This window comes from Cicer arietinum, chromosome 8, assembly GCF_000331145.2.
Source record: "Cicer arietinum cultivar CDC Frontier isolate Library 1 chromosome 8, Cicar.CDCFrontier_v2.0, whole genome shotgun sequence".
Taxonomy (NCBI): domain Eukaryota; kingdom Viridiplantae; phylum Streptophyta; class Magnoliopsida; order Fabales; family Fabaceae; genus Cicer; species Cicer arietinum.
The window spans coordinates 1165260-1178997 of record NC_021167.2 but is presented as its reverse complement, the minus strand read 5'-3'; the positions used below and the strand labels follow the sequence as shown (position 1 = coordinate 1178997).

General features: G+C 31.7%; 3 protein-coding genes across 3 annotated transcripts; all 3 read right to left on the bottom strand.

Annotated features, from left to right (window-relative positions):
- Window positions 1-850: 850 nt before the first annotated feature.
- On the bottom strand, window positions 851-5504 carry LOC101494334 (peptidyl-prolyl cis-trans isomerase FKBP53). Its single transcript, XM_004511423.4, has 11 exons — window positions 5359-5504; window positions 5105-5178; window positions 4025-4260; window positions 3757-3893; window positions 2863-3226; window positions 2545-2718; window positions 1751-1991; window positions 1552-1639; window positions 1421-1462; window positions 1292-1340; window positions 851-1149 (listed from the first exon to the last, which is right to left on the bottom strand). Exons 1-11 carry the CDS (start codon window positions 5369-5371, stop codon window positions 1068-1070), a joined length of 1500 nt encoding a protein of 499 aa, XP_004511480.1. The 5' UTR covers window positions 5372-5504; the 3' UTR covers window positions 851-1067.
- An 885-nt stretch (window positions 5505-6389) lies between these two features.
- LOC101494019 (pentatricopeptide repeat-containing protein At4g37170) lies at window positions 6390-8677 on the bottom strand. The gene has a single exon (XM_012718929.3). It carries the CDS (start codon window positions 8536-8538, stop codon window positions 6541-6543), a length of 1998 nt encoding a protein of 665 aa, XP_012574383.1. The 5' UTR covers window positions 8539-8677; the 3' UTR covers window positions 6390-6540.
- A 3160-nt stretch (window positions 8678-11837) lies between these two features.
- On the bottom strand, window positions 11838-13427 carry LOC101493699 (ethylene-responsive transcription factor ERF021-like). The gene has a single exon (XM_004511421.4). It carries the CDS (start codon window positions 13208-13210, stop codon window positions 12647-12649), a length of 564 nt encoding a protein of 187 aa, XP_004511478.2. The 5' UTR covers window positions 13211-13427; the 3' UTR covers window positions 11838-12646.
- Between the last annotated feature and the right edge of the window lie 311 nt (window positions 13428-13738).

Sequence of the window (13738 nt, the reverse complement as noted above, 5' to 3'; positions counted from 1 at the left end):
ATTATTATTATTATTATAATAAATAATTATTATAGGTATAATTAAAAATTATTATAATTAAAGTGATTAAATAAAATGAAATACATTAAATTATTAATTTAATTATTTAAAAAAATTAAAATATAAATTTTATTTATAATTTATTACTATACTTTATTGTAATTTAATATTAGTATTTTATTTTTTAAATAATTAAATTAATAATTCAAATAATAAACTAACTTTAAAATATAACAAAAAAAAAAAAAAAACCCAGTGGGAGGTTACTTCCCCAGGAAACGACCCCCTGTTAACATTGAAAAATTTCCTCTTCAAGAGGTCGCTTCCCCAGGAAACGACTTCCTGAAGGAACGAAAAAGTAGGGCATTTCAGGAATATTGTTTCAAAGTAGGGTAGATAGGGAATAAACAAACAAAAAGGGGATATAACCATCAAAAACTCTATATATATATTGATGATCTCTCATTATTGATGTCATGTTTTTTCTTCTTTTTTTTGTTTTTTATTCCTCAGTGCTACTTTTCATTCTAACCGTTTTTTAGACAAGCCAAAATTTTGTTGTTTGTTAGGAATAATTTTTTCATGCCATTATAATACTCTTAAAATTACTCATAACAAGCAAAACTTGAGTTAGGAATATAACATAGAATCACTGCTTGAAGGCAAAACTTAAAGTTGCTAACAATTTCTAGTTTCAAGAACAGTACTGAAAAATAAAAAAAACTGTCAAAAGTTAAAGATGCTCCATGGCAAAACTTAAGTTGCTAACATTTTTCGGAATAATTTGAACACTGGAAAAAAAGTCTTGAAGTCAGACCAAAACTATATAAATGCATTGTATGGATCAAAATAAGCAAACTACAACTATATAACTGCATTTATTCTTAGAGTTATGAATTTACTACAAAACTTCAGCTCTATCGACAATCCACTTCGGAAAAATATTGCAAATAAATGAGGTGCGGTTAACATTTTTCTCAGCTATATGGGTCCAACTAGACCATAACAATGATGAAGCCAGTGAGGGATATTTAGAAAACGGAAGCATGAACTACAAAATTGTGAAATCAGCCTGCAACACCAATCAACTCAACATCAAATACAAGCCATGAATTTTGAGGTATACTCCCAACACGTTTGTCTCCATATCTACATAACAAAAAATAAACCAAACGTGAGAATAAGCTAATAAAAATCATCCATAGAACAAAAGATGTGGGCATCTAACACGAGACAAATCATTCAGTAAATTGATTCATTAATCACGGCAAGATTTTGGGCAATTTCATACCCCATAGATGGTGGAACTGTAATTCTTCTTTTGTCCCCAATCCTCATCCCTGAAGAACATAAAAGAGAAATATAATAAGTAACAATAACATAAGAATACATAAAATTTTATTACTATGTACTGTATTACCATTGACGCCAACATCCCACCCCTTGATGACTTCTCCCACACCTACAAACAAAAAATAAATAGATAAAGGTGTGTATGAAAACAAACATTCCTAAAAATGTAACGCATAAAAACAATTTATAACTACATACCAAGGCGAAATTTAAAGGGTGCCTTTCCAATACATGAGTCAAATATTTTCCCATCTTTTTTTAGCTTGCCAATATACTTAACACTGACCTGAAAATAAATCGACTATCAGACTAAGTTGGATTATAAAATAGGTCAAATAAAAATTACTCTCAAGTATTTCCAATTCAATCATCAAAATATATGTATATTATGTGTAACCTTCTTTCCAGGATCAGCTCTTTTGCCATCAGGTTTACCCATAGAAATCTCCTCTATAACCAACCCATTTGGAAAAGTTCTCACTTGAAGTGGTTTGGCTTCAGCTTGACTCTTCCCCTTTTTCTCAGAGGTAGCCAACTTCTGATTTTCAACTGCTGTAGCAATTTCTTTTGTAGCAGCTACTTCTTCAGACTCTTTGGTTTTTTTCTTCTTTTTCTTGTTTTTCTTCTCAACAAGGACTCTGCCCAAATATACCATCGCTCAAATAGTTAGCAACACAATATGTAATGCAAAGAATACAAAACAGAGAAGGGAGGAAATTCAGCCTCCTTAATTCCATACTTTAATGTATCAAAGCAGAAGAAAGAAAGTGTAATTAATAGGACTCGGTAGAAACAAAATTTACCAGAAAACCAAGAATTGATTGATATTTAAATATCTTATAAAGTTGAATTCTAATTTATGCAAGGTAAAGACATCTATTGAGAAGGATAAATTAATTACCAATGCCATTGGTAGTGGTACTACATCAGAAACAACAGCCTCTTTTACACTAGATGGCAAGTAAAAAAAGGAACAATAATTTGGCAATGGGCATTTTTATTTTAGTTGACAGGTTTCACATTACAAGTCAATAAAAGAGGGAAAAAATTGGCTTTACATTACAAGTCAATAATTCAAATTTGAAATACTTAATAATGTAGATTAAAATATTTCAATCAATCAAATATCTATACCACCAAAATCCCTGTGCAATGCAACTGATATCATACTTATTCAATGAAAGCTCTTACTCGTTATTGGCTTGTTTCCCATCCTTTGCCTGAGACACACTGTTCTGGTTGGTTGTAGCTTTAACCTCCTCACCCTCAGAATGCTTTTCATCTAGCACAGTAACATTAGTCTCTTTTACATGAGCAATTTCCTCCTTAACGCGATCTTTTAACTTCTTATTCTTCTTCTTTTTCCTGAAATTATTATCAGAAACATTTAATGCAACACAGCCAACACAAATAGAGACAGAAGATCTGAATTTTTTATTTTCTATTTTAGTTTTCTTTTCCATTCCTAGAAAAAGGATAGGTCGGGAGAAATGTCAGACTGAATCTCACCCATCTTGCTGCTGCTCATCCTCATCAGCACTTGCACCTTTTCTCTTTAAGCTAGTGGAATTATCACCATCTTTTGCCTTCTTATTGGATTTCCCAGTATTTTTTGGTGGTTGTTCTCCTTTGGCTTCTGCTACTGCCTTCTGAGACTCAGATTTAGCTTTCTCAGTGGTTGAAATTGGGAAACCGTCTTCATCTTCACTTTCCAGAACAAGGAGGTTATTCTTGCCTCTAACGACATCTGGAGTCTCAGAACTTTTGCTGTGTTTCTCTTTCAAGTGAGCTGACTGTTCCTTTTTCACCAATTGCTTAGCTGGCTCATCTCCAATTTCAGTTTGATTTTCATCGGGTATTTCCTCAATCACAACTTCAAAAAAGATCAACAAACAAAAAAGTCATATATTGTTTGTCATGTTGATTTCAATTGAAATATCTTGAGAACTATGAAGCAGAAGAACACACTATTCGGCTTGTACTTTTCAATTTTCTTTCCTATTTCCATAGTCATACATCCAGTCTATCAGGAATGTCTGGGAGTAAATAATGAGGTGGATACACTTAATAAAACCTATACCATATATTTAAAGTGGGAAATGTATGATGGGGGTAAGAACATCTTTGTTATTCATTGTTATATAATTATGAATCTGCATGTAACACAACAAGATCATGATGGACTTTTTTACTAGAAAAATTACACCGCATATTTGAGCATTGGATAATATTTGACAATGTTAAGATTTGTGTTTCTATACATATAAAAAAACATACGACATGAGCATTAGTTTGAAAATATCATAATAATAAAGAAAAAATAAAAAAAACCTAAGAAAAGAGCACAACTTATGTACAATCACCATATGAATTCAAGAAAACAATGAGATAAAATCAAAATACCTCCACTGTTTGGGACTGGCGAAGATGGGTACATGTCATTATCACTATCGTCAAAAAAGTGATCATCATATCCATCTTCACTATCATATTCAGATGACTCCTCTGTCCCAGTTCCCACGTCCTCTCCCAATGAATCACTTTTGCAATGTAGTAGGAGATCAAGAAGATAACACATATAACAATCACTATGTCTAATCCAACATCACATGAACAAAAATTTGAAATGCAGTCAAATAAACCAGTAAAAGCAGGTTTTTCAAAAGGATACTATTCATAGTCATCCCTAAGTTCGTCGCCACCATCAGCCACAAAAAAACCTGAAAGATGGATGCTTCGTGAACCAATCACCGAGAATGCCACCAAGTCCTCATCATCAAACTGAAGATTCAACGGGCACGACTCGACCTTATTTGGCAGCAAGGAACACAAATAAACTGGACTTTTGTGTCCAGAAGAGCACTGAAGTATGCTTTTCTCTGTTGATGAACCAATGCCTAGAGTAGCCTGGAGTTTTAGAGAACAAAAAGAAGAGAAACAGTGAAGTGGTTACTAGTAACTAAAAAATCATATCAGACTTAAAACGATATCAACAACCAATTCACCAGACTCCATACAACTCATTTGCCATTGCAAATAAACGCATATAGTTATATAGGAATGCCAATATTATTTCAAAATCAATCAAAACAAGGCATGTGCTATACTATAACGAATCATTTTTGTCAACTGAAGTATGCCAGAAAAAGGGAAGTCAATATCTAAAAAATAAACCTAGACTACAACAAATAATTTTTAACCTTGATGAACAGAAAAACCACCAAGAAAATTCATGAGGATTCTACAACCACAACCCACCCGACAAATATACTTTAAACTAGTGAACAGAAATCACACAAGAAACCAGCAAAATTTTCGAGAAGTTCAAGACTCTAAAATCATTTACAAGACCAGAACGAAAATGTTGAATTTATATAAAATCTTATCACCCTCACAAAATATATCAACAGCTAATTCAACAAACATCAGACCCTTAAGTGCCACTGCAAATATTATATCAAAATTCAATAATGCTTACTTAGCTAGGTAAGTATTCCTTAGAATCACAACCGTCACTTAAGTCACCTAAATTATTATTTCTATCAGCTAAAGTATAATAGAAAAATGTATAAGCCATAAGTCGAAATCTCACAAATAAACCTTGATAAGCAAACAATATTCCACGATAAAAATTAAATTAAAAAAACAGTGAAAAATAAACTTAAAGAGCAAATGGCACTTATCACACACACAAGAAATTATGTACAAAACGAAAACGAAAGTGTTAAGAGTTTATGAAAGAATGAAGAACCTGAGTGACGTGAAGCTTTCCTTGCACATTATCAGCATGATAAGGACACGGTTTGCCAGGTTTCACTTCAATCCCTATGAACACAAACAGAACAAACGCGAAAAGTTCATGAAAATTGAAGAATAAATGAAACACAAATAACAAGTGTTGAAGTGTAGTATACTTCAAATATTATCAGCAAAACACATTGAATGGTAGAATGAAAATGAAAATGAAAATGAAAATGAAAATGGAGCAGAGGGTTGATGACTTACCCCAGAAACCCATTGTCAAATGTCAAATCAAATCAAATGAAAATCAGCGTTAAGATTTTGTACAACCTTTCGTTAAAACCCTAAAAGAGTGGGCGTCGTTTTGGGATTAAACCTGCCGTTTAAACTCCACAGCACTAAAACCCTGCCCGGTACGTGTAATGCACGGATTCGGCTATTTTTTGTTACATTTTTTTCAAGCCATTGGGTTGGTTATTTACATGTTCCTAAAGTTTTGAATGGGCTTCGGCTCAATTTAAGTTACTATTTGCACCGCCGTTTTTCTAATACACTTCTGCGTAGATTTCATACATTTTTCCTAAAATAAACCTCATTTTCAGTATAATATCGAATTGTATGTATTAAAGAGTGACCATGAATCATGAAAGTTAACTCACAGTATTTTTGGTAGAAAATATATTTACGGTGAGGGGTTTATTATAAAAAAATAAATGGGAGTGCAAATAGTCAACTTCTTCTCATTATTTCTAAAGTATCAATATTTACAAATTCTTGATTGGGTCTATAATTTCTTATTTCAATAAAAATAATCTAAAACACCAACAAAAAAACTCATTATATTTCTGTGCTCAATAGCCATGCTCTCTCCTTGTCCCCTGTCCATTGCAAATGGTATTGTATTAAATTTTACATTATTTTGCTCATGTTAGGTATTAATCCCCTAAACATTATACATAATAAAAAATTGTGATGTGATTCAAGTGTATATTATTTTTCAATGTGTATCAAATCCACCCTGGTATTTTAGTTTTCTGGACACAATATACCTTGCTAAGACTTTTTCTCACTAAGCTAGCTTTCAATTCAAGAATTGTATCCCCACTAAGCACGCTCATCATCATCCATTGAAATGCATGCTCGAAGTCCCATTCACTTTCAGCAAGGGATGACATGCACTATGCTCTTTTTTTCCCACTACCAAAGGTGAATAACCATTAACCAACCATGACCTCTACCAGCATGTTCCTACATAACCATTCTTCCTACCTCAGGTGAGACTGAGAGTACAGCTTTCCAACAATCGGCATTCGAATGAAAGCGAAAGAAGGCAAATGAAGTTGATCAATGCAACTGTAAGACTGTGTTTTCTTCCACATTGATAATACACTGAAAGTACCAATGTATTAATGCTAAACAAAGCTGCTAATGTTGTGTAGTGCACTACTACCAATAGTCTCTGCACGAGCAACTTCCATCCTCAAAACAATGAAACCTATTTGAATCTCTCACTATTATTTTTCTTTGAACAATCTTTGATATATATTTCATAGCAGTGTGACAGTCTACACAAGTTCTTAAATTTTTAAAAACCTTGATTGGAGTTCCTGGTGGAGTTGAAATGATTCCAAAGGCAACAGCAAGCTTCTCACTGTGGTAAAAAAGGTTTTGCTCTTTCTGCTCCTCTTCCACATCATGTAGCACAAAGTTTGTGTCTGGAACATACCCTTCTTCCTTCATTTTCGTCGAGAGTTCTCCTAAGAATTCATGAATATCACTTGTTTTGGGGTGGGATTTATCCCCTACTAGGAACACGTGGACTTGTCTTTTAATCTCAATCCAGCTCTTACCTGGCTTCTTTACTATTCCCCTATTTTCCATATCCTTTCTAACCTTGGCTACCTTAGTCCACAAACCGGCATTAGCATAAATATTAGCAAGGGTGATATAGGTAGCTGGATTTTCTGGTTCTATCTCAAATAATGCTTTTGCTGCTCTTTCAGCTAGTTCAATGTTCCCGTGTATTCTACATCCTCCAAGTAAGGATGCCCAGAGGAATTTATCAGGCTTCATGGGCATGTTATCAATGATATTTTCTGCCTCTTTGAATCGTCCAGATCGTGCCAATAAATCAATAACGCATGCATAATGATCTGCAGTATGCATCAAGCCGTGCTTCTCCTTTACTGAATGGAAATACTCCAACCCTTTATCCACTAATCCAGCATGAGTACATGCGGAAAGAACCCCAACAAAGGTAATTTCATCAGGCTTTGTACCCGACCGAAGTAGCAATTCGAAGAAATTAAGAGCCATGTCGGGTTGACCATTCTGAGCATACCCAACAATTAGAGAAGTACATGATACCAAATCCGGACGAGGCATCTTGTTGAACACCCTTCTTGCAATTTCAGTGTTCCCACACTTTGAGTACAAATGAACGAGAGCACTTGCAGCAAACGAACATGGGTTGTACCCTACTCGTATCATGTACCCGTGAACCTCCTTTCCAATGCGTTCAATAGCAAGATCAGCACACGCATTTAAAACACCGGCAAACGTATACTCATTTGGTCTAACACCCGACCCCATCAAATTTCTGAACAAGGAAAGCCCCCCTTCCTTTCTTCCATCTTCAAAGTATCTATGAATCATGGTAGTCCAAGAAACAACATCTCTATCCACCATCTGATCAAAAATACCCCTAGCTTCATCTAAGCTCCCACATTTACCGTACAAATCCAAAAGAGCACTCCAAACCACCTCATCCAAATTCAACTCAGTCCTTACTAAATAACCATGAATTTCCTTCCCAAGACGCAAACTCCGAATAGCTGCTGCCGCTGCCAAAGCACTAGACAAAGTAAACATATTAGAATTGGAACTCTCATGCTCCTGCATCGTTCTAAACAAATCAAGAGCTTCCCTATGTCGATGATGGCTAACATAACCAGATATAGCAGCGTTCCAAGAGAAGTTATCTCTCTGAGGCATTTCATCAAACAGTTTCCTAGCTTGTTCAAGATGACCAAGATTAGCATAACCAGCAATCATGGTATTCCAAGAACACAAATCCTTTTGAGACATTTCATCAAACAGGCTCTGGGCATCGATAAGTCCCCCACATTTGACATACATATGAAGCAAACGATTGGAAATGAAAATGCCGGGAATAAAGTTAGAAGCTTTGGTGTGAGCATGGACCTTCCTACCTAATTCAAGAGATCGATGGTGAAGACAAGCGGCAATGAGATTGGAGTAAAGACGAGGAGAGGGTTGGTGAATGCGGTGGAGGAAATCAACGGCTTCCTTGAGACGCTTCTGTTGACATAAAACATCAACGATTTCTTCAAGTTTGCGGTGCTCGGAAAGGCGAGAAAGGGTAGTGTCTTTGGTGTTGAGGAATTGAGAGGAAGAGGAAAAAGCTCTCCGAAATGACGCCATGAATGACGCTTGGAAAATGGTTTTGATTACTGCACAAGAAAGAGACCACTGTTTGAGTTTGGCTGATAAGTTGTTGTTCTTTTGCTTATGGTTAGTTAGTCATATAAATCATTTTGCCTTGGGAGATTGTGTACTCCTTTTTCAATTTTTGTCATGTGTTTCTTTAATATATTATTTACTCTTTTTTTTTAATTATTTTTAGATTTAAATATATCAGAAAAACATCGTTAAAAGGAGTTTTAAATATCGACACTGTGTCGATTTAAAAGAATTTGAAATGCCAAAAATTAATGCTACAAATGGCTCAATTTTGAGATTTTTTAAGGTTGTATTGTTCGTGATTCCAATTCCTGCACATCTATTTTGTAGTCTCGACAAAGGAATATGCACTTCTAGGGACTTCGAGTATCACGTCTATATAGTGAATTTGTTGTACCATAATGCATCGTGATAAACTTATTCTTGTATGTGATTGAGGTCTTCTACTAATTAAGAGTGATTAGAAAAACAAATCAAAAGTCATTTAGAATTTTTTTATATAGGAAACTCCGGGAATTAAAGATAAATAACAAAAGTAGAAATGATTCAGTGAAGCTTTAAGAAAAATTTATTAAGAAAAAATTGAGAAATAATATAGAGGAATAATTATTCTTTATACCATATTATGATTTTTTATTTAAACAATTGATAAGAGAGAAATGAATAAAATTAAATTGAATCAAGTTGATAATTGAGAGAGTTGTGAATTACATCAAGGTTACATAAACTTATATATTCAAATAAGTAACTAATTAACTAGTTAGAGCAACTAACTAAGACATTTATTAAAAAAAAATTATTCACCAAAAATGTAACGTTGACATTAAATTAATTGATTGAAATTTATAATCGATCAAAACTATTTTATCAACCTGAATAAAAACGAGCATCGTACCAAGACGAAAATAATCAAAAAGTGTCAAACTACAACATAACACCAACAAAATCATGCGAACAAATATGATATAATTCAATTGTCTGAAATACCTATGTATCTGAAATGTAATATTGATGACATTAAAGTCGTTGATTGAAATCTATAATCAAATAAAAGTGTTTTATCAATCTAAACTAAAACGAGGATGGAAAAACCAAAAAGTGATACACCATGCAAAAACCAAGAAGTGTCAAACTCGGATAACTAAATCACAACAAAAATATTTATATAAAAAAAAAAAAAAAAACTAAATTTATGTGAAAGTTATTTATATAGATAAAATGAAATAAAAACATGATATATAAGAGTAATTGTAAATCAAAAAGTGATCGTAAGTCATTCTTCTATTATTGAAAGAATAAGATAATCTAATTTAAAAGATGTGACTGTCTAAAATTGTAGATCTAAATATCCATAAAAGATATACTAGGTGTAAATATCTTATAGGTAAAAATTGTTAAGTTTGTATATGAAAAATTTTCCCTCCCAAAGTTGACGACAATCTTACTTTTTTTATTAAAAAATTTAGGGTAAGAGAATAATTTTCAATCTAACTTTGTAAAGTTTTTATACTTTATCATTCTAACTATTCATTTACTTCTCAAAAAACTAATATATTTATCTGTCTTTCCATTTTTATTTTTATTTTCACAAATTTTTATTTTCATTATTCTAAATCTTTCCATTTCTATTTTTTTTTACAATTTTCTATACTCCATTATTCTAAATATTTATCTACTTCACGCAATAGCAAAACAATTTATTTAAGATTTGCATAATATTTTATTTTTTTGTTATAATATTTTTTTTATAAATAATTTTTAAAATAAAGCTTCAAATGAAAATTTAGTTTAAATAATTGATCTTAAAATATCATCTTAAGTATTTCATCTATTTGCTATAACTTTTTTTAGATAATAAAATTTTAAAAAAAAAATTAAAATGAAAAACTATTTTAAGAAATTATTCATAAAAATCATTTTTGAAAGATACATTTAAAAAAAATTATCATGTTAAAATCTATAATAATGAATAACTAAGTTACTGAATATCAAAATAATTGTTTTTAATTAATAACAAATACCATTTTTAAATAAATTTTTATAAAAAAATATTTTTAAAAATATAAAATCAAAATCATCTTTAAAAAATTTTCCCACATAAATTTTGTATAGTTATATATTTTTATTCATTAGTATTTCTCTGTTGTAAATATGTATATTTTATCATTATGACTATTTGTATTAATTTATATTTTACTTACTTCTCACCGTACTAAGATATTTATTTGTCTTCTTATTTCTATTTTTTCTTAACAATTTTTTAAACTCCGTCATTTTACGTATTTGTATTAATTTGTGTTTTTATTTACTTCCCACAATACCAAGACATTAACTTGCCTCTTATTTTCTATTTATTATTCGGTACAATTTTAATATATTTATTTGCTTATGTAGTAATAAATTTGTTCATTCGTCTCCTCACCTTTTGTAATTTTCAATCTTCTTATATATATCTATTTTAAAATACATATCTTCTTGTTGTTTACATGTTCACACACATTTCTTCATTTATAGTCATATTACAATATTTTGAGGAAAGAGATTCATTGATATATATTGTTCTTCTTCTATAAATATTGTAATTAAATTTGTAATTTTTATTACTTTAATGTATCAAATTTAAATTTGATTGATCGTTATGTTTTTTAGTTATACAATTTCAATAAGTTTTAAATTTATGTTTGTATAAAAGTATTAATTATCAATCTTAAAATATAATTTTCTCTTGCATCAAACGAGCTTAAGATATAGTTTTTCAGTAGTATGCAATGTGATGTCATCTATGTTGGCCATGTTCAACCTCCATTCATGGTTGGACTTGAGTGAGAAAGTGTCGTGAAACTTACATAGAAATAGATTGGTCCTATTTGAATAAATAATTTACACCATAACTACATAAACACTAATATATAAATATTTTTACATATAAGGTAAAATAAATTGAACTATTACCTAAAAGTTCTTTTCATAAGTTATCTCGGATAACTTATGAAAATTAATCAAAAACAACTTACAAATATCTCATAAGTTATTTTTATAAACTTTCTCAAATAATTTTATAAATACAACGTTCAAAATACAACGTATAATACAACGTTGTATAATATCAATCATTAGTATTACTATATATGTTCGTTAAAATATTATGACAACAATGTTCAACTATTTAAACTAATGGAACACAATATTTAGACTGAATTATTAAACCGAACAAATGAACAAGTTAATCATCACATACGAAATATGGTGCAGTATTAATTAAATTAATTAATCAAAAGTAATAATAAAGAGAGTAAGGAGATCAAATAATAAAACGAGAAATCATCTCACGGGAAAGGCATCATACAAGAGCTTCATCCGCTTGACAAGTGGACTTCTAATACATCAGCTTAATTTGTTTAATAATAATAATAATAATAATAATCATTTAAATATTAATAAAATAAATCACACCACACTCTTCCCTTTCCACAGCCTATAAAAAACACAATTTGTGCCCCATTTTGGTATACAAATAAAAACCAGTATCACCCACTATAAATATCACTCTAAAACTCATACAACTATACTTGATAACAATTACATTACATTACATTAATGGGCCCCTCCAAAAATACACCCTTATCTAACAACATAAATGGTAACCCCTCCCTATATAACAAATTAATGCAATATGCTGTATACCACTTCTGATTATGTGAATTATAATCACAAACTCACCGTCCTTTACTTGTTTGTTTCATCCTGAAAGTAAGAAATTAATAAAACCAAGGAAAACCATGACTCCTTCATTCGTTCCCTTGCTATTAATTTTCAAAAAACAAGACAAAAATCAAGTGGAGTTTGCGTCACTATCCCACCCGTCTAATTATATCAATCAATCCTCACCACATTAATTAGTTAATTGTCACATTATACATGAAAATACGTAAATGTATAAATCCAATTAAAATTCATATACTAAAATACCAAAATATATGATGTATACGTATTTATTACTAGTATATGATATGATCAGCATATGTTAATTAATTAATTAATTATACGTTACGTTACGTTACCCAGCCAGCTAAGGATCCCAAAGAGAATCACTGTGTTGCATATTCTCCCACTCGTTCTCTTCAAATTCATACCCATTACCAAAATACATGGTTTGATCATCCATCATAAAAGGGTGTGACATTTGCATCCATGTAGGAGGTGAATCCATAGGCGAATCATTAATAGCTTGAATTTGAGTAGACGAGAGTCTCACAGTGAGAGGTGCCACCACATCAGTGGAACAGTCAGTTACTGAGTCTGTTCCACTGTTGTTCTCTGGTGGCATCAGTGTATTGGTTCTCAACCTCAAGGCAGCTTCGTGTGCGGCCATTCGTATATGGTCGGCATTGTTGCTTAAAGGACGGGGAAGTGACGATGCGAGTTCGGGGAAATTGAGTCTTGCTTCACGTCCCCTGAAATGTAGCGCGGCAACGTCGTAAGCGGCCGCGGCCATCTCCGGTGTCTCGAAGCTTCCTAACCAAATTCTTGTCTTTGTACCTGGCTCACGGATTTCAGAAACCCATTTTCCCCATTTTCTCTTGCGAACTCCTCTGTATGCAGAACTAGCAGCACCACTAGAAGACATGTTCATGCAATTTATATACTATATAGTTTATTTGAAATATATATATATATATATATATATATATATATATATGTCAATGTTGGTACTTGGTTAGTATTACTAGTGTGAAATTTTGTCTATGCCATAGAAAGGTATTTATAGATGTCGAAATTAAATTAAATGTGAATGTCTAGCTTTTCAGGTGAAACGTGGATTTACATGTTCCTTGGAAAGTGAGCTTCCTCGTAGGTTCACAAAATCCTTGTTTGTATAAGCTGCTACATTATTTTTTAAAACTTTGATTAATTTTTAATGTAGGAAGATGTTAACTTTAATTAATTGTGGAAATATAAGCAATTTAGCACGGATGAGATTTTATATTTAAATAATGATGTTTTGAAAGTGAAATTGGGAACATGGTAATTAACGTGGGAGTGCCATGTGTGAGTTTGTGTGACTACTTTTGAACATGAAATTTGGGGAATGGATTGGAGAAATGTTTATGGAAAAATAAAGAATTAATGGATTAAGTGACAAGTGAGTCCTCTGTTCAGA